The sequence below is a fragment of the Dipodomys spectabilis genome, unplaced genomic scaffold (assembly GCF_019054845.1).
Source record: "Dipodomys spectabilis isolate Male_0828 unplaced genomic scaffold, ASM1905484v1 ptg000241l, whole genome shotgun sequence".
Lineage (NCBI taxonomy): Eukaryota > Metazoa > Chordata > Mammalia > Rodentia > Heteromyidae > Dipodomys > Dipodomys spectabilis.
In genome coordinates, this window is record NW_024870918.1 from 1,421,347 (window position 1) to 1,443,464 (window position 22,118).

Below are 22,118 nucleotides of genomic sequence, written 5' to 3' on the forward strand. Positions count from 1 at the left end.
ATGGAAATGAGTCCTGATGCATTTTGTTCTTAAGAACTCGGCAGATATTCTAATACAGTTGTGGGGGGGGGGAAACTTTGTACAGCATTCAAGACTGGATTAATGTAAGAAGGGCTTTAGCAGAGTGCCAGTGGCTTATGCCTGTAATCGTAGCTATTCAGCTGACATCTGAGGATTGCGGTTCAAGCTAGCCCAGTCAGGAAAGTCTGTGAGATTTCTTATTCCAGTTAACCACCAGAAAACTGGCAGTGATGTTATGTCTCAAAGTGGTAGAGCACTATCCTTGAGCTAAAGGATAGTTTCCAGGCCCTGAGTTCAAGCCCCACAAATGACCAAAAATGGGAAGGGGGCTTAAATGTACTCTGTATTTACATCAATTATTGTTCTATTGTTTATTGTTCTCCACAGCATTAATTTCTTCTAGCTGAATATATAACTTACCTACTTAAATGTGTTTGTTGCTTGCTTCCTCTCCTCACACTAAAATAAGTTCCACAACTCCACGGACCCATGTCCTTTGTTGCTCTATCTCTAGTGCTGAACAACAGTGCCATGAACTTCCCCAATGCTCAATAAATATGTCCTGAATAGATAAGTAAATATTCTACCGTACTTCATAGTCTCCAGTGACGACTTTTGTTTTATACTTGAAACTGAAGTTTGGCGAATTTACAGAATTTCTTCAAGATTACCCAGACCAAAAACAAAGAGCAAGATTCCAGCCCACATGGGTCTGACTTCTTGACTTGTCTTTATCCATCCACCTCTCTCCCCTTCCATTCACATTGTTTCTGCATGCCATGCCTAACTGTTTTTTCATCTGGCTTGTGACTTCCTGTTCCAGAAAATGCTAGCGTGGAGTTTTGCATTTCCAGGGAAGGGGACCATTTTGACTTTGGCCCACCCCATTGCACAGCTGGGGCGCTTGGTGCTAGCAAAAGTGGGGCAGGGAAACAAGAGGAGGGGATAGATGCAGAGGAGTGTTTCTAAAGGATTGTCTCAAAGCATCAGCTGTGTTCTGAGGTGTAGACAAATGTTTGCAGAAACATTTGAAATCTCCCCCTACGAAGTGTCTTTTATGAGCCTTTAAACCTCCTCCACCCTCCCGTTTTTTCCTTGGCAAACCATTGCTCATCCCATAAACTCCCCCACTGAGAGAGTAAAACGGAGTTGACTCAGGTCTCTGGTTTGCTTTTTGGTGCTCCATTTCTGGTAAGCACAGATTTCCACCACCATCACCACCATCCCTGTCTGTGGTCTGCCACTTGACATAGTCTTCTATCTCATCAGGAAGAGACTAGCAGGCTGGATAGCATGAAATCCTCAAAATGTCCACAGCAAGTCTGCACCTGGGCCTGAAAATGGTGCCAGAAGGTCTTCTTCCTGACTCTTAGACATAATGAAAGTCAGAATAAATTACCGTGATGTTACCTTGGCCTGTGATAATAAGGGAGTGAGATTTTTTTATAGGACAGAACTGGTCAACAGCTACAACTTCTGCTTGCATTAACATTTTTAAGATTTATTTTAGCATGAAAACTTCCTTTAATTGAAAAAATGCTGTGCTTTCTCAGTAGAATATTCAGAATATATTCATTTTGCTATGGGTTAAAGAATATAAGGGTTGAAGCCAGGTGCCGGTGGCTCAGGCCTGTAATCCTAGCTACTCAGGAGGCTGAGATCTGAGGATCGCCGTTCAAAGCCAGCCTAGGCAGGAAAGTCTGTGAGACTCTTATCTCCAATAAACCACCAGAAAACCAGAAGTGGCGCTGTGGCTCAAATGGTAGAGTGCTAGCCTTCAGCTGAAGAGCTGAGGGACAGAGCCCAGGCCCAGAGTTCAAGGCCCACAACCGACAAAAAAAAAAAAAAAAGAATATAAGGGTTAAAAAATACCTGCAGATTCTCAGAAAATAGGATTTTGTAGCTCTACCCAACCTTAAGCCTTAATAAAAAGGAGCTTTTTATTCACTTGCTGTTTGCTTTTGCACTAAATGGTCTTAGACTTTTCAGTTTCCTGCATTATTTTAGGTTCTTCTATTGCTTTTTTTTTTTGTCAGTGGCTGTTTGAAGCACCTACCAGCCCCATCTCTAACAGTGGGACTGTTTTTCACAAAAATCAACCCCTCTTCTGTTGGCTCCTCTCATTTTAATTTGCTGTTGCCACTCTTCCAGGAGCTGGTTAACCTGAAATCAAATGTATTAAAGATTAAACTGAAAACAATAAGTTGTAAGATTTTTTTTCAATAATTTGTTACATAGTATCTTTAGGCAATAACAAGATTATTTCTGTCATACTTTAAAATCAATTTGTCGGTCATGGGGCTTGAGCTCTGGGCCTGGGCGCTGTCCCTCAGCTCTTCAGCTCAAGGCAAGTGCTCTACCACTTGAGGCAGAGTTCCACTTTTGTTTTCTGGTGATTTTTTTGGAGATAAGTCTCACAGATTTTCTTGCCTGGGCTGGCTTTCAACTGTGATCCTCAGATCTCAGCCTCCTGAGTAGCTAGGATTACAGACATGAGCCACCAGCCCTAGCTTTTAATCCTACTTATAAATTCACTTATATGCTAGACTTTTAAAGTTATGAATTCTCTTATTTGTTAGTTTATCATTCATTTATTCTCTTATTCATAGCAATGGCATGATAACAGTGATCACTTCTTAGTACGTTTCATTCTCTGTAGATGTAAAAGTTAAAACTTTAATGCTGGTTTCTTTTCAGATCAAAGCCTACTTTATGTACACATGTAATCTCTTAGAATAATTTAAGCTTTAAAGCTACTTTATGTGAGGTAATATAACAGCTTCTGAAATTATATTGCTTTAGGCCATATTATCTCATTTATTTCACTAACAAAAAATCCAATCTAAATTAACAAAAAGCAACCTGTAAAGGGGTGGGAGGCATAATGCTCCCAGGTCCCACTATAACAATACTAAAACCTTGGGGTTGTGTGCCTACTACATTTTTAAATTTTAATTAGTGTTGTTCTATATTGAATAATATTTGATAGGCAAGTAATAAGGCCAGAGTTTGGAGTGGGAGAAAAAGAGGAAGGGGGGGGGGGGTTATAGTGTTCCATAAGAAATGTACTTATTATCTTACTTGTGTAATTGTAACCCCTCTGTATATCAACCAGACAATAAAAAAAGACCAGGATTTGGAACTTTAGCCAATGACTAGTTAAAGATGATTCGCAATTCCCACGTAACTGTATAGGATCATTCATCTATAGAGAATTTACAGACAGACAGACATTGTGTCTGCATTGTAAATGATTCCTGAAATGTTCAAATAAGTTTTGGCCTTTCACCTTTGTTCAGGCTTCCCCTTTGTAGTGCTAATAATGTTAATTGAACCCTTGGTTAGATCTTTCTAAATTATAGAACTGTAAGATTTTGCACTTTTGAGAAACTTTACCTCTTTTCCCTTTTTTTCCCCACCTTTTGTACTCCATGATAATCAGCTGTGTTTGAGAGTCAGACTTACAGGTCTGGTTGAGGTGGGGGATTGTGGAAGAGGATCCTCCTCCTCTTATCAATAGACTATATGAGGAATGAACTTGCCAAATGCTCCTCTTTGTTCCTTCAGTTCTCAACAGAAGAAAGGTAACTGAGGCACCAGAAGGAACTCAGAAAACCACGGAAAACATATTGCAATCTTTGTTAGGTGTTTCTTTGTTTTTGTTTTTGATCAGTTGTGGGGCTTGAACTCAGTGCCTGGGCACTGTCCCCAAGCTCTTTTGCTCAATACTAGCACTCTATTACTTTGAGCCACAGCTCCACTTCTGGTTTTCTAGTAGTTAATTGGAGATAAGGGTCTCACCGGGGCTTTCCTGACTGGCTGGCTTCGAACCATGCTCCTCAGATCTAAGCCTTCTGAGTACTGCTAGGATTACAGGTGTAAACAACCACCACCAGGCCTGTTGCAATCTTTCATTCTGAAACAAGGAACTAAAACTAGACAATCCAAATATCTTATTCCTTTGCTCCGCACCCCCCTCCCCAACACAATAGAGACATCAGGGAAAACTGATGTCTTGGGACCCAGGGATTAGAAGGCAGTTTAGATTGCCTTCTGCCCCAAAGTCTGTTATTCTGTGATTTCTCATTCTTCCCGTACAACCTCAAAGCAACTTAGGACACACCTGAAGGACACATGGCTTCTGGAAATAGCTTCCATGCAAGGAAACCTAGCATATGCATTTTACTACATGTTCTCAGGGCAGTGCCAAGATGCATCTGCTTTGTTTCCTCTGGTGGTCAGTCAGCACATCTTTGCAGGGTAACTCCACTTCAAATGATGTGCTTAGGAAAACACATTTGCTTAGCACAGCTCCCTTAGTTCCTGCTCTCCTTATGTAGAGTGAAAACATAAGAGATCCGAGAACTGACCTCCTTACCCAGCTGCTTTACTGATGCCTCCACTGCCCGCTGTACTTTAGAGGCTACAAGACCAGATCTCCCGTCATGATTTCTCCTTACAGTCTCATCAGACCTCCTAACAGAGATGGGAAAACAAAAAGAATCTGAACATTTTTGTCCCCTACTTTTTTACTCCTGCAACACAAACAGAGAAAGCTGTTAGATATTCTGGTTCAGGATATTTCGAATTACTTCATGAACTTGCTGGTTCATCTTCCCTTTTTTTTTTTTTTATCATCTATCATCTTTCACAAAAGCCCCCACCAAATGGAGTTGCTTGTTCCTGTGAAAGAGATGATGTAAACAGATGGCGACCTCTATGCGAGAGAGCCTGTGTTTCCACACAGTGTTAAAAAGAGCTCATTAAGTTTCAGTTTAATAGTCTCTTATTCGGAGGTGGGGGATTAAATAATTCATTATTCACTTATTTTTAACCCCATCTGATTCTGATGCTTCATTTCACTGCAATAACTCATGGTAGCCCCTGATGAACTGGAAAACGAAGTGTCATTTGGCTACTCTGTGCAGTGTCTAGCTGTACCATTGTTTTCCCAACGACACCTTTGCTTTGGTGTTAGCAAGAATAGACTGGCTACTTGAGAGGTGAAGATAAGGGTATTGTGGTTTTAGGCCCGCCTGGATGTAAAAGTTTGCAATACCCCATCTCAGCCAGTGGCTATTTGGTGGTGTACAACTGTCATTCCAGCTAAATAGAGGGAGACCTACTGGCTGGGTCCAATGGTACATGTTTTGTAATTCCTAGCATCACAGTGATTCACAAGTAAAAGGATCACAGCCCAGGCCAGCCCTGGCATAAAGGGAGACCCTGTTTAAAAGTATCTACTGTATGCCGGGAGCCAGTTGTTTATGCCTGTAATCCTAGCCACTCAAGAAGCTGAGATCTAAGAATCAAAGTTCGAAGCCAGCCTGGGCAGCAAATTCTGTGAGATTCTTGACTCCAATTAACCACTGAAAAGTTGGAACTGTGATTCAGGTAGTGGAGAATCAGCTCTGAGCAAAAGAGCTCAGGCCCTGAATTCAAACCCCAGGATCAGGAGGGAGGGAGCCAGGGAGGGGGTAAATGGAGAAAGAGTCTCAAGGTATGGCTCAAATGGTAGAGTCTTTGCCTTGCAAGCTTGAGGCCCCTGAGTTCAAGTTCCAGTGTTGCCAAAAGAAAGAAGAAAGGATAAACTGTCATTTTAAACCCAGTGGTTCAGATCTCGCCAGCTTTTCCTTAAAATCAGACGAGCAGTGTAGTTAGTATCCCAGGTCATGGAGTGATTTCACCTTGTTTAAATACATAAATTGTGGCTATCACATTTACTACAAAAGATGTCCTACATTGCCTTCACTCCACTCCCTTAGGAGTGTCCTTTGCCAAGCACCCGAACCCATATAGACCTCCTGGGTTCTGGGTTTCGAGCCACACTTGACCTTTGAGGTTTAAGTTAATTTATTCTTGGAAAAAAAGAAAATGTATTGTTTAAAGAGAATAAGAATTACAGAGGGTCATAAGAAAGAGTTGTAACACTTCTTGGACCTCAGACATGTTTTACAAAACAAAATGTTTATGAGCTAAGTGTAAATGATTCAGAAACATACGGATTAAATTCCCCTGAAATGCCAGTGGATTTAAAAACTAGCAGGGGGAAAAGAAGGCCTGACACAGATACATTTTGAATTTCACCAAACCTAGAATCTTTTTTTTTTAATGGAAAACCTATTCATTTGTTTATTAAATAATTTTTTACAGGATATATTTGAAGTATAGAGCATCATGTTATGAAACACATAGAGAGTAAAGTGATATTAAGTGAATCAGACTAACATTTTTTTGCTATCTCATCTTTTTTTAAATACATTTTTTATTGTAAAGATACTATACAAAGGGGTTACAGTTACATGAGCAAGGTAATGAGTACATTTCCTATCCAGCATTGTTACCTCCTTTGTTTTTCCCTTACCATCCCTTCCCTCCCACCTCCACAACTACACTTCCCCCTTCTTCCCTCCCCCCCCCCCCCGCCTAAATTGTAAAGTTCATTTTTCAATATTGTGTCTTGTACATCTCATTGTTACAATGAGTCAACCTGTATCCTTATTTAAGCATTTTGTTTTTTCCCTTCCCCTCCCCAAGCCAGAGAAGTGTTATATACAAGATGCAGGGCACTGACATCAAATACAGTGAAAACAGGGGTTATACCAGGGGGGAGGAACATACGAAGAAACAAAAAAAAATCACATGGTACATTATAAATACATTAGGAACAAAAGCAAGAAAGAGGAAACCACTTGTGTGAAGTTGAAGAAGGCTGACAAACGCAGACTTTGAGTTTTTCTTTGTGGGTATTTTTTCTTCCCTCAACATCTCAACCAAGAACTCATTGGTTAGAATTATCGAGGGAGATCCTGAAGGCTTTTTTAAACAAAAGGCTGGTTCTCACTTGTGTAGAACCAGAATTGGGCCTTAAAATTGGCTTGGGAGCTGGGTACCTGTGACTCACACTTGTAATCCTAGCTACTTAGGAGGCTGAAATCTGAGGATCACAGTTTGAAGCCAGCCTTAGCAGGAAAGTCTGTAAGATTCTTCTCTCCAATTAAAAAACAAACAAACCCTGAAAATGGCACTGTGGCTCAAGAACACTAGCCTTGAGCAAAAGGAGCCTGGGGACTCAGGCCCTGAGTTCAAGCCTTAGATCTGGCCAAAAAAAAAAAAAAAGGCTTGTGAGCCAGAAGCCAGTGGCTCACATCTGTAATCCCAGCTACTCAAGAGGCTGAGATCTGAGGATTTCAGTTCAAAGCCAGCCTGGGCAGGAAAGTCCATGGGCCTCTGAGCTCCAATTAACTAGCACAAAGCTGGAAGTGGAGCAGTGGCTTAAATGGTAGAGCACCAGTGTTGAGTAAATAAGACATAAGCTAAGGAACAGCACCCAGGCTTTGAGTTCAAGATCCAGTACCAACACAAAAGAAGACAAGGAGGAGGAGAGGGAGGCGGAGGAGGAGGAGGAGGAATTATTATTGGCTGTGGAAAGTCTGTCTTTGTTCCTGCCACTTTATCATATTGCCTATTATACTTTTGTCTTCTCAGATTCGCCACTCCTGCTCTCTCACCTCACCATATCAGCCCCCGGAGAGTTCCAGCTCCCTCCTCAGCCCTGCAAAGAACACAGCCTTCTCATACCCAACAGTCCTCAGGCGCACACCTGAAGTCCTATCAGCCAGAGACAAGCTCTTCTTTTCAACCAAATGGTATCCACGTCCAAGGTAAGTGGGGAACTGGAAGTTGCTGTAATGTTAGAAAGTGATGTTGTGCTGTTGTTGCTTTGTAGAGATTCTGCAAAGCACTTGCGGTTTTCAAAGGTTCTGTTAGACATCAGACTTAAACATTCAGGATTTTCTACTAAAACTTCAGACTTAACAGGCATAATAATCTTAACGTATTTCCTTCGCTTTGCCCTAAAATAGCATGACTTGATGACATAGTCAATAATTGCCCAGTCAGCCCAAGCAATGCTCCATTTATGGACCCATTGGCTCTGAGACCTTAAGAATAGGCCCCAACATGTTATCCTGCTCCTGAACAATCAGCATCCCAGGAGAGAGAAAAACACAAGACACATTGTGTCCTTGCTTGGCTGTTCAATCTCTGTCCATTCCCACAATCCATATTCTCTCATCCTTTATACCCTAGATGAGTGACATCTCCCCTAACTGGTCTGACACCTGCATGTACCTGTTCTGTCTGTCACTCTGGTTACACCTTACCTCTAACTCTCTGATAGAAGTTCTGCTCACTCTATGTAATCTTCCGTATTAGTCTGTAAGATCGATTCTAGTAGGATCAGAATTTTCTGACCCGTCATCCTGTCTCTTAGAGGACAGGACACAGTCCATCCTATGTCGTCAGGAAACACAGATAGATTGTTATTAGGTACATAGAGGAAAGACATAAGGAAACAGGAGAAATTACAATGCATCAATCTTATATTCAACATGGAACATGCATGAATATGCGTCTAGCTCGGTTTCTTTTTGTTTCAAGCTCATTTTGCCAATTCAGGCACATACCCTGGGACATTGTTATGTAGGAAGTTGAAGTGCCTAATCATACAGATTCAAACTATCAAAGCCTTTAACCCCCTGGGCAGTCAGACTTTCTGTAAAAGCAGAAGGACCACCATCCATTAGTCTGTTTCAGCGTTTTCTGAAAAATAACTCCTCTATCTGCCTCTTGCTGATTCCTGGGTTGATTCCATATGGGTTCTAACTTAAACTTATTGGGTGGTTTCCCCAAGCCAATGTAAATTGGTGTTCACACCAAGTGTAAGTGTGAATAACTTGCCAAGATGGCAGCAGTATCAAGTATTGCTATGGAACTAAACTTGGATAAGAGCCTCGAAGTAGAGACCTGAGCAGCAAAGAGAAGGCAGTGAGAAATGAGAGGTCAGCTGAGGGAGGATAAACATTGAAAAGCTAAGGCCATTGGCTCTGGTTCAAAGTTTTATCCATTTCCTCATCTCTCCTGAGTAGACATATAATCTGTTTCTTAATATTTACACATTCACCAGTCTTTAGGCCTTTCTACCTTCTTCTGTCCATAAATTTCTTCTTAAGCTTAAGTTATGCAATTACTCAACAAGCAATATTTCTCTCTCTTTTTTTGGTTGGTGGTGGGACTTGAACTCAGGGCCTGGGTCACTATCCCAGAACTCTTTTGTTCAAGGCTAGCACTCTTACCAATTTGAGCCGCAGTGCCACTTCCAGTTTTCTGGTGGTTATGAGGAGATAAGAATCTCACAGACTTTCCTGGCTGGCTTTGAATCACAATTCGAAGATACCAACCTCCTGAGTAGCTAGGATTACAGGTGTGAGCAACCAGCACCCTGCTAAGAAATATTTCTGCTATACACATAAGGAGTACCGGGAGCCACACAAAATAAGTTCTCTTTAGGTAAATGGCACCCTCTTCCAACCCAATCAAGGAACTTATATGACATGGAGGTCACGTGTGCCTCTGGGTGATAAACCCACCTGTACCCCTCTAGCGAGAAGCTGGGTAGCAAGATGTGGGCTTTCTGGATACAGGTAGCAGGTCACTGACTCTTAAGACACGTTTTTTGTTTTTTTTTTTAACCTTTACCTTTTAACATTGCCAAAGTCTGGGCTTACTTCGTAGTCAAATAGCATCCTATAATTGGTAGTGATTTTTTTTCTTTATGTTGCAATATTGAATAAGGGAGCCTTTCCAGTCAGTGGTCCTAGAGCCAGTGAAATGTACCTGCTTTGATTACAATGAAATTAAGCTCTCTGTAGAAAAAAATGAAAAAGAATTCAGTAAAATATTAACAGTTTTGGAATCAGGGTGGCAGAATAATGAATAGGTGGTTGCCTCTTTTTCCTTCCTTCTGCTTTCTAATAAAAATTGGAAAAGGGATTTCAGAATGAGACCAATTTGAATTTAAGTATCAGTTAACTAAATGACATAGCCCTGGGAGATTACTGAATTTCAGTTCATATTCCTAGTAGGGAGAGTTTTATACACCCTCCATTATAAGCATACAGTAGGAGCTTACTTAGCTAATTCTCCTCCATCTATTCCCTTCTCTTTTTTATTAGACTATTTATGAACAGAGTGGGCACACAGTAGGAACCTATTTTAATTGATATTCTTCCATCTACTCCCTTTCTATTCTTTGACTCTTTATGAGCAGAGATTTTGATGGTAGCCCGCAGCAAGCACAACATTAGTGCAGAGTATGCATTTTATATATATTTACTGAATTGACTCATTGACATGTTCTCATTTGGCAAAGGCATAATGAGGGACAAATGGAATATACTCATATTATTTTGGTAAAATACTGTTTTTTTCACATTTCCCTTTTTGTAGTTAAATAAATAATGGATCTGTTGTCCAAGTGAAATTGAACACATTAAACTTTTTTCCCAATGGTTAAACATTCCTATGACCAATGACAAGCTACTAATATTGGTCTTAAATTCGATTCAGGGTATAGTTAGACAAATTGTGCATCCTGCCTCTCTCCAGGAAGATGGTGAGTGGGGGCTGGATGAGCTTAAAAAAGGAAAGCCACTATATTAGCCATTGGACCATTGCTTACTAGGAACTAAGAGACAGGGTCCAGAAGTCTTCATTTTTATCCAGCAGATTTGGAAAACTGTCATTCTAGAGCCTTCTGGGCATGAACATTTTTCATCAACTATTCTTTAGGACAAAGACAAAATTTGTTGGCTCTTTTTATTCTCCCTATAGTAGGGAGAGGTGATGAAGAGATATTTTCATTATATTTTTAGAGATGGAAATGAAGACTGTAAACATAAAAAATGTCTAAGCATCTCTATCTTGGCAAAGTATCTGATAGTTTTTTTTAATGGTGCTGATACTGGGGCTTGAACACAGAGTCTCATGCTCTCACTCAACTTTCATGCTCACAGTTAGCATTCTACCACTTGACCTATGCGTCCAGTTTGGCATTGTTCTGGCTCATTGGAAATAGTTGCTTGTGAATTTGTCTGCCTGTGCTGACTTTGGACTTTGATCTTCCAGATATCAGACTCCTGAGTAGCTAGGATTATAGGCAATGGACACTCATACCCAACTGTAATGGGTACTTTTAACAAGAGGTCCACATTTCCAAGTCACATTCTTAAATAAGCTTGAATCTAAGTGGATTACAAATAAGTGGGTGTTTACATTTTTTCCAGGAATAAATGTAGGTGCCTATATGTTGATGCTGTTGCATTACATGGAGCCATAGCAGGCCTGAATTCAGAGCAGCTTTGGTCTTACAGATGAAGAAGAAATGAAGTTCATTGAGCTGTATTAATCATGCCATTAATGATAATGAGATCAGACATTGTATGCGCTGGGTATATATATTTGTGTGTGTGTGTGTTTGTGTTTGTGAATGTGTGTGTGTGTGTGTGTCTGTGTGTACGTGTACGTGTACATACAGAACTGTGAATCTTTACAAGCATATACATATATGGACTTTTTAGTCCTGGATTTCCTGTGACCCTGTTATTTTAAATAAACATTGTGAAGAACACAAAATTTTATTATTATTATTATTATTATTTTGTTGGTCATGGCCTTGAACTCTGGGCCTGGGCACTGTTCCTGAGTTCTTCAGCTCAAGGCTAGCACTCTACCTCTTGAGCCATAGCACTACTTCCAAGAACACAAAATTTGAAATAAAAAGTATATTGATAGATTGATAAATATTAGAAGCATTGATTTATCAACCTTCTTCACCTCACTTTTATTCTTTCTATATCTCTTCACGTTGCCTTCACTAGTATGGAGGATGAGGTGTCCTTTTTCGTGTTGAAGGTTGATGGCACGTATTGGTTTCTATTTGAGTGACTTCTCTAAGGCAACTTCTTAGTACATTTTAGGCCTTTATTTTTTATGTAAACACAAAGACGTTCTAGTCATGTAAGACTGGGTTTGGTTTTTTTTCTTTTCTTTTCTTTCTTGTTTTGTCGATTCTCATGCCCAGGCAAGCTTTAAAATTTTGCCAGGATTAGTTGCCTGAGAGTTAATATTTGTGCATCTTGTTTTGGTATTGTGGATAGTTTCTTTCTAAATGCCCTATTCACTCCAGGTTGTTCACATGCCATGGGAATTCTTAGAACAGCATTTTCACAACCTGCCTGCTTTTAGGCCCATCTAGGAGAGGCCAAGTCAGTTAAGCAAATGTTCATTGGCCATCCTCTCTGTCAGGCAGACGTGAATGCCATTTAACCAGTGCTCTGCGATGCATGCAATAGTCGAAGGCATGACTCCCAATGTGTTCAGAGAAGGCTTTATAGAAAGGACACCTGAAAAGTACTTTGAAGATAAATAGTTCATTGGGCAGGCTGGGTATGGAAAACCATTCCTGGTGAATGGGAGCCAAAGGGCAGAGCAGAGGGAAGAAAACAAATAGCTTAGAGGAGAGCCACAGAGAACGTGTGTCCTACTGGAGTGTACAGGTTAGGCACAAAATGGAGAGAAGGACACTGAATCACAAGGTCAACTTAGAAAGGGAATTTTGACCACAGAACATTCTGGGTAGTGCTATACCATGAAGTCAATCTGGTATTTTAGGAAAATCACATAGAGCATTATACAGAGAATAGCATGAAATGGAAACAGTAAACTCTTAACTCATAGGGTTATAAGGGACTGTTCACATAAAACACCCACACCAATCCCTTAAATAGAGTTCATTCTCTTAGATGCAACTGGTACCAAAGAGAAAATATCAAAATTATATGAAATTGTGTTTGTTTGCTCACAATCCTTCTTAAGGAAGCAGGGCTGGAATAATAAAAAGAAGGAAATGAAAAGCTCTTCAGCTGAGATGCTATATAGGCAGAAGCCCTTTCTGCTCTATTGGAATAAAATTAGAAATGAGTACATCCCTGGGGTACCTGTTCAGGAGAGGTGCACCCCCAGCCTTGTATGGCCCTGAGGTAGGAAAGATTCACCCCTCCATCTCATGCACTAGACTCAGCACCTATAAAAAACATTTTTCATTAGTTGTTTTGTACATGTTTAATGATCACTCAAAACCTTAGAGGCTGTTTTGTCTGACCCAAATCCTTCTTGAATATTCTGTTGCTGGCAGTAAAAGATTTCAATAGTCTGTTTCAGTCTTGGATTCCCAGTGAGCTGCTTATTTTAACTAAATAGTTGTGAAGAATACAAGATTTTCCCGAATTTATTTACACTAGGAACACTTCTGCTGGGGTTACTCTTTTTTTTAATGACAAAATGTCTAATAGGCAACCCTACGTGGCAGAAGAGATGCCCCATAGGATCATCCAACAGTGCTCAGGCCTGCTTCACTTACTTTGTTACTTCTTCCTAGACACAATAGGAACACTGGTATTCTACACATTGAGTGTCATTTTCAGGCAGAAAGGTTAAAGGTGGACAAGAATAGCTCAAGTTTGTCTTGGGAGTACAAAAGAAGATAGTAAGATTTTAAGCCTGTAGCCTTAGCTACTCAGGAGACTGAGCTCTAAGGATTGCAGTTCAAAGCCTTCCTGGGCAGAAAAGTCCCAGTGAGATTCTTTTTTTTTTTTTTTTAATTGTGAAAATACCCTACCAAAGGAGTTACAATTACAGGGGCAAGATAGTGAGTACATTTCTTATCAAGCATTTTTCCCTCCTCCTTTGTTTCCCCTTCCCATCCCTTCCCATCTACACGCGCGCCCCCCCCCCCACACCAAGGTTGTAAAGTTTGTTTTTCGACATAACGTCTCGTACATCTCATTGTTACAATGGGTCCACCTGTATCCCTATTTAAACGATTTGTTTTTCCCTTCCCCTCCACAAATTATACCAACATCAAATACAGTGAAAGCAGGGGTTATACCGTGGGGGAGGGATTATGTCCAATTAATCTCTAAAAACCAGAAGTAGAGGTGTGTCTCAAAGTGGTAGAGTACTAGCCTTAAGGAAAGGAAAAGATCTCAAGGATAACCCCTAGGCCCTGAATTCAAGCAGAAGGAAGAAAGGAAGGAAGGGAGGGAGGGAGGGAAGGAAGGAAGGAAGGAAGGAAAGAAGGAAGGAAGGAAGGAAGGAAGGAAGGAGATTTTAGTGCTTTCTTATACTTAACCAAACTGAAGCTCTGTTAATAATGCTAACATGATAGCTGTGCTGTCTGGAATGGTCTTCTGATCTGTGAAATGGCACCAGAACTACCAAGTTCACAGACAGATTGGTTCAGACTGTTTCTTAGGAAACAGAAGTCTGCCCCCATGAAATGCCCTTCAACTTCATTCTCATAGGTTTCTCTTACATTTCCACTGCTTCCTCTTACTTTTTTTTGTTTTTTTTTCACCCCTCTGGGTGAAAAGATTTTCATCATCCATGGTCCAGTTATTAGATTTCATTAGGAAAACACCATGAGGTGCCCTCCTTAGTGTGGCCTGTTTGATATTACACAGCATCAGTGGGAAGTGGGGAGCTTCTCAGTCGGTCACAGCTGCTGTGGTGTCTAAGCTGTCTTTTTCCTGATTTAAATCGTGTCCTGCCTGTGGATCTTGAAGAAGCAAGCCAGACAGTTTCCAGACAATGGTAGCATTTTCCTACCTCAGTATGGAGCTGTAAGCTTGTCAAGCTAGTTCAGATGGACTGCATGGGGGAAGCAAAGAGTTTCTAGCTCTCAACAGGCCTTAAAGAACAAAACACATTGTAAAGGGCTTGCCCAGCTCAGGAACCAAAGCATCTTTCAAACAATAGAAATCTTAGGAAACTGACGTTTAAATGGAAATGCCAAGGCAGATAGGAGTTCATCTAGCTTCTTCCTCTGTTGGCTATTTACTTAAAGTAATTGTCCATTGGAACTTTCCAGGAGGAGCTGTTTGGGTCATTGCCACACTGATCTCATTGCTGGAGATTTAGAGTGTTAAATCTTGAAAGATTACTCCTTTTTTTTTCTTAAATCACATTTTAAAGACAATAAGCATACTCCTCCACAGGAAATTGAGTCACACTTGTAAATGTGAGGTTGTCATAATAAAAGGAAAGTCTAGAAACAGCCTTGCTTACCACTTGAGCATGAGTGGGTCACCATTTCTTGAAATCTCAGGAAGACATGTGTAATTGGTTATAAATCAACAGTGTTATTGACTCTGCTGGGAAAGTTGTGACATATTCACAAAAGAAATGAGCCAGTGCATACTCTTTATGCTGTTTGGCTGTTATCATCAGCACTCATAATCAGGAGTAATTTTCAGTATCGACCCTGATGTTATTAATGCCTATAGATACTGGGGACTGATGATTAGATTCAGAGAAATCCTTAATTACTTTCATATACTTAATTACTACAAAATTACCCCAAGTTCCCACTTTACATAAGTAATACTTGATAAATTCTGACAGTGTGTTAATTCTAAAAAAAAAAAAAAAGATGTTAAATTTAGGTGGGTATGTGAGACGCACTCAACATCTTAACATGAGTTCTGTGGGAGGGATTTAAGGCAGTCACCTTAACCAGAAGAGCTGCATGAGAGATTGATTGTGGAAGGCTGAACTGTGAGTAATCTGTATATATAACATAAACATCTAAAGGATCTTCAAGCAGCGGTGTGTGAGCACACACACACAAATGCAGATTAAGCCCATCCCCAAAATGTGCAGTAGGTATTTGATCAATGAGGATGTTAAAATGATTTGTTTAACATATCGTTGTTAAACCCTGAGTTTTCTTTGGACAAGGCAAGCATCCTCCCACAATGCTTCCCACAGTTATGTGCTCAGTAAATGTGTTCCAATAAATAGGAAATAATAGAAAGAAGAAGGGAAAGATGTTTGGCTATAGCTTCTAGCTTGCTGGAGCCAGCCCTTAGCCAAATTAAGTGCAACACCCAAGTTTCCTGGGTTCATCTTTTTGTCTGGGTGCTTCCTGCCTATTTCCCTGCTTCCCCCTCTTTTTATTCACAGCGTTGACCACCTGCCTGGGATGTTGTACACTTGGAAATAGAATGAGGTAACATGCTGCCATCTTAAGGTACATTTAAAATAGAACCACTTTCCTGGGACTGTTTCCATATTAAGAAGATTCCTAATACATGGCTGATACCAACGGTTCAGCAGTGAAATTCTGGGCAGTCGTCACCATGTGGAAGTGGAATTTTAGGGATTCCCCAATGCCCATGGATACAAGATCCTTAATTCCAAAGTATTTTCAGTTTCTCAAACGTTCATAACCATTAGGTTATATATTAGATTCAAGTTCAGATCTGCTATCTGCTTATCTCCAAACACCTTTCCTCTACTGACTTTTTCTACAACTCTGTTTCCTCCACAGTCACGTTGGATATGTGACCAACTCCTCCTCCAGTAATATAGTCAGAGATAATGTGATCAGTTCATTGTTGTGCAGTATGTGCGATGTTTTTACAAATGTGTATACTGGGGAAACTTAATAAGCCTGACTTCTCAAACAAGCCTGACTTCCTGTACTCTGAACCCAGTTCTTAACCACAATAAAAATTCATATTCAGGTTTTAAATTATGAAAGAAGAAATTAACCTGCTCTAACTTTTTAAGAGTTCTTACTGTGCCAGATATGGGTGGCTTACACCTGTAATCCTAGCTACTCAGGAGGCTGAGGTGTAAGGATTGTGGTTCAGTGCCAGCCAAGGTAGGAAATTCAATAACGTTCTTGTCTCCAGTTAACCACCAGAAAACTGGAAGTGGAGCTGTGGCTCAAAGTGATAGAACATTAGCCTTGAGCGAAGAATACAGGGGCACCGCCCAGACTCCCAAGTTTGAACCCCACTAACGACAAAAAGAAAAAAAAATAGTATTTGTATTGTACTTACAAAAGAATTTAAGTCTTCTCCTAGCCTATGCTTACCCCAATTCAGCTGCCCAAGGGTAATGATTATTCATAGAGATCTGTGAGCACTCTTTTGGACTAAGATGCTTACAGAAATAAAAGTTTGTCTATGTACATATACATGTGTATATATATACATTACATACATGTATATATGTGTGTGTACACACATAGGCACACACATATACCTATAAATGTTCACATATAATACGTAAATATATGTAGAGATATATATTCACATGCTCTGTCATAAAAATGGCATTAAATTCTGATTTTGTTGTATGACTCGTTTGAGGGTGTGTATGTGTGTGTATGTGTGTGTGTGTGAGAGAGAGAGAGAAAGAGAGAGAGAGAGTTCAAGGACTTGAATTCAGGGGCTGGGCACTGTCTACGAGTTTTTTTGTTCAAGGCTAGTTGCTCTACATCATGAACCACAGCTCCATTTCCAGCTTTTTGGTTCTTAGTTGTAGTTGTTCTTAGTTGTTCTTAGTCTCATGGACTTGCTCACCCATATTGACTTTGAAACGCAATCCCCAAATCTCAACCTGTTGAGTAGCTGGAATAACAGGCCTGAGCTACTGGTTCTTGATATTGATTTGCTTTATAAATTGACATTTTTAAAATACATGCTTTTGCTTTCCAGGTCAATATACATAGATAAGTTCCTTTTTCCCTCATGGTGACTTTCTCACAGACATCCTGTGTGTTTTTAAATCAATTCCTCATTAATAGACATCCATATTTATCTTTATTTTGTTTCTAGCATTGCCATTGTTAATTTTCCATATTGATGTATATTATGTGTGTTGACCTAAACATGCAACAGACATGTATTGACCTCTTGCACAATTTTTCAAGGAATATTTCCTTTGTTTTTTTAACTTTATTTTCTTTTTGTCTTTACTTTTATTTGGTACTGGAGATTGAACCGAAGGTAGAAAGTATTGCACTTGCTACACAAGCCCTTTGCCACTGAGCTATATCCCAGCCCAAGAAATGTTTCTGAGGAGAAACTGCTGGACTAGTGGATGAACACATTCTAGAGTTGGACAGGAACTACCATGTTTCTTCTTCTCAGTACTCTCACCAGCACCACACTGGAGTGTGACATTACTTTCATTGTTGCTAGTTGGTTTGTACAGCAAAGATGGGTAACTTGTTTTAATTTTTCTCTAGCTAGTAATGTGATTGAACATCTTTTCATACTTTCATCAAACACTAAAGGAAATTTTAGTAATCACAGGCATTATATATCAGGAACTACAATATGGGTTTTTGTAGTCCTTAGTTAATGGTTACCTTATCTTTAACTCTGAAAGTCAAGTTGTATCATTTGCAGGGTGGTAGTTCGTTTTCTTAATTCAAATTCAAAAATGTCTTGAGGAGAAGGAAGCATCCAGGAAAAAAAAAATCTTCATTGGTTATTCTAGCTTTTCTACCACCTAACTTAAAAATATATATGGGTGGGTGTTTAATGAACATTGTTGTAGATCTAGTGCTTTTTCAGTCATTGAGAGATGGAATGACAATTTTTCACAAGCAGTATATTGTTTGTAGTTGAAACTCATGAGGTTTGGCATCTGGTGATTAGAACTCAAAATCAATTAAATATTTTCTTTCAAACTATTTTAGGGGCTCTGTTGAACTCTTCAGGACGAAACATGTTAGCGACAATCTGTGCCTTTTAATTCTTGGATTTTAAATTGAAGTTTTCTGTGTATATATTGTAAATAATTGATGGTTTAGAAAGAAAAAAGAAGTGAAGAACTGCGGGTGGAACTCCTTTAAAGAGGGAAAAACAAAGACTCATGCATTAGGAATCCCAGAGTTACTGGTAGTAAAGCCACTATGTTAATAAAACATAAAACAAAAACAATGAAATGCTACAAGTCCCTTGATGTGCTCCCGTTCAGGTCATGTAGATTCAGCACCAGGGAGCAAAACAACCCCAGTTCCCTTAAAATTTCTTGCTGGTTTACTTAAAATTGTCAGTGCTCATTCTGATTACAGGAATTTTCCCTCTGTAACCAAACTGTTCTGACTAAACCCTCCATTTCATTCTTTTGCAAGGTCTTTAAAAACTAGACCTTCTAAGATGCAAGTCTGTAGAAATTTAAAAAAAAAAAAAAAAACCTTTAGGCATTTTTCTAGATCATTTAAATATAACCACCAACCCCTCCCTTCCTGCATTCTTTCATCAAACTTAACCTCATATCCACACATCTCAAAGCAAGTTCTCAAATTCCCTCATCATTATGGCCAAATGAGTCAGGAATTTTGAATTAGTCTAGTGATTACTCAAGGTGCTTTGCATATGTGGATATCAGCTGGTGTAGCATTGTTTTAATCCAATCAGTGAAATCAGTGGTAGTACCTACACTGCTCTTACAATGTGTGTCACAAATAAACTTGTACAGACATAATTTTACATCCATACAAAAAACCCACCCAGTACACTATTTGTTGGATAGATACCTAACTCTTCATTATAATCTTGTGCTGAGAAAAGGAAATATATTATTAACTCTGCTTCCTTAGAGATGAAGGTAAGATCAGTTGAGTAAATTTTTTAATGTTAGAATAGTTTCTTAAAAGAGCCCAACATGTCTCTGGATGGGTTTAGTTGATCGATTCTACCGTCTGTTCTTTATCTGGCCAGGTTTAGTGACCTCTCTGACTCAGAAAATATGACTCAAAACATCAAACCTGGGGCTGGGAAGTTGGCTCAGTGGTAACGTGCTTGCCTTGCATGCCTGAGGCCCTGGGTTTGATTCCTCAGCACCACATAAGCAAAAAAGAAAAAACCTGGAAGTGGCGCTGTGACTTAAGTGGTAGAGCACTAGCCTTGAGCTGAAGAGCTAGGGACAGTGCCCAGGCCCAGTGTTCAGGCCCCATGAACGGACCCCCCCCAAAAAATCAAACCCCTCCCGGTAACCTGGTCAAGCCCATTGATCATTATTTTCATCACCTTTGTTTCTCTCTCTACCTTAAGAAAGCTCCAGTGATGTAAAGGGAAGTTGCAGAATTTCTATCTCCCTCATAAACTATTGTATATATACAAAGTTCTTATTTCAGGATTCTTAAGCTCTGTTGTAATTCTTATAACCATCACTGTTTTCACCATTCATTATTAGATATTTAGTACCTGTTAATGTACTATGTCTTGTTCTGGCTCCTCAAGGTTCAATCAATAGAGAAAATATTTTTAACTAGTCAGAGAATAATCCTTATGATCCTGGGTATCCTATCATCTCTTTGTTCCTTGCAGCACTTGACATATTTTGAAATACCTAATAGATACTTAAAAATTGAAAGCTAGGCTCACGCCTGTAATCCTAGCTACTCAGGAGGCTGAGATCTGAGGATCTCGGTTCAAAGCCAGCCCAGGAAGGAAAGTCCGTGAGACTCTTATCTCCAATTAACCACCAGAAAACCAGAAGTGGTGCTGTGGCTCAAGTGGTAGAGCACTCGCCTTGAACGGAAGAGCTGAGGGACTGTGCCCAGGCCCAGATTTCAAGCCCCACGACTGACAAAAAGAAGGAGGAGGAGGAAGAGGAAGAAGAGGAGGGGGAGGGAAGGGGGAGGAGGAAAGCTAAGTGTGTGGTGGGATTAGTGTAGGCAAGGACAAGATGCACTTTCAGACTTCGTTCCCCATGTGACAATGGAAAGAAGGCTGTTCCACAAGAGGGATGGGTCAGGGAGAGAATGTTATATCTTGGTAGCTCAGATCATTGGTTAGTGTCTTCAAGATCTAATTAAAGATATAAAGACAAGTTGGAAAGAGATGACAGGAATCCTAGGATACAGGGACATTTGTCAGTTTCACAAACAAAATATCCACTGTCCTATCTACAAATCTACAAATGTAGATTAGATTAAATATAGGTCTGAAACCCATATTTAATATGAGCATAATGTTCTAGACAGTAGATTTTGGGAGACACAACCATATGTGATAGAAATTTGGACATGAGGCCCAGAGATGCAGAGGGTAAAATAATTATCAAGCCGTTGGATTACTGGCAAGAATGAAATGGATAATTGTATAATCAGACATGAACTGTGGAGAAGCAAGAAGTCATCTGGTCAGTAAAGCGGATATAATGTGGGAGTTTGTTTATAGCTAGTCAACAAAAGTCTAAGCCACAGGGTCAGAATTGGACCAACAATGACACCCAGACTTTTGAGTCATTCAGATGACATCTCATGATTTCACCTTGACCAAGAACTTAACATGTAGGGAAAAGGACTGAGTGGGTAGAGCTGGGAAAGTCATCTAGACCCATCTGATGAGAGTATAATTCAAAGTCATTTTAGGACAGTCACCAGCATTATCTCCTGAAGGATCCCAGGGTCCTACAAAAATGACTCCTTTCCCATGGCCAATATATAGGGAAGAGATGCTCCTTGGAAGAGCGCCTCCTTTCCTATTTCAAATGGAATCTGAGTCCTTTTGCTCTCTTTTTCCATTGCAGTTTCACTTGAAAAAATGTTGGATGTTTGAAAATCATCTCACAGTGTTCTTAGAGCCTCTCAAACAGCAGTGTAAAAAATGACTTGTTAAGCACAGATTCACGGGTCCTTCCTCCAGACATTCTGATTCGCTAAATCTTTCTTAGAGCCAAAGCACATGGCGTAGTTAACAAGCATGCCCAAGTGGAGCTGGTGGTTAAAGAAGCTATAGCCCAAGCTGTAGCACTTGGGACCCTCGTGATGATTCTCAATCAGGGTAATGCAAGGAAGGACTTTTTTTTTTGTGGACTTTTATTTTAAGTGAGGAGGTAAATATTTGCTAGTTTTTCCTTCTCCCTTTGCCTCCTGGAGGAAAGTCCTAAAAATGCAGCATGGCCTACAATCTGTAGAGAACCAGGACAGTCCTCTTGGAAAGACAAAATTAACTCTATTCTTTGTCTTGATTCCTTTGGTCTGTGTTAGACACAAACACCCCAGAATCAAAATGTTTGTTGGCCTTATGGGCAGAAATCTGACATAACCATAGGTATATGTACTCCATGTTCAGAGGATCGAGGAAGATAAATAGCTCTCTGCTTATGATGAGACAATGGGAGCTAGAGTGGTTTTTAGTGGGTTTCACAGTTGGCAAAACATTTCACACTGATTGTTCCAGTTGGTCCATAAAGACACCTAATAGTGGTCACTATTCATGGAAACATTACCAGTCCATTCTCCTCAACCTTAGCCAGTAGCAGTAGCGAAGTGTCAAGTTCACTTTACCATCCGATACAGAATGTCCAACGCCTCTGCTCTTCATCACTGGCCTTGCTTATCTCCAGAGTTTACGAATCTTTAGCTGTAGTTAGCAGGTAGATCA

The 22,118-nt window shown here is 40.0% G+C and overlaps 1 protein-coding gene across 4 annotated transcripts in view; it reads left to right on the top strand.

Moving 5' to 3' along the window:
• The window catches only part of Glis3 (GLIS family zinc finger 3), a 449,742-nt gene that overhangs the window by 409,177 nt on the left and 18,447 nt on the right, over positions 1-22,118 (top strand). For all 4 annotated transcript variants that reach the window (XM_042699395.1, XM_042699396.1, XM_042699394.1 and 1 more), the window contains one exon: positions 7,510-7,685. In XM_042699395.1, coding sequence (XP_042555329.1) covers positions 7,510-7,685 — 176 coding nt within the window. The remainder of the gene's footprint in view (positions 1-7,509; positions 7,686-22,118) is intronic.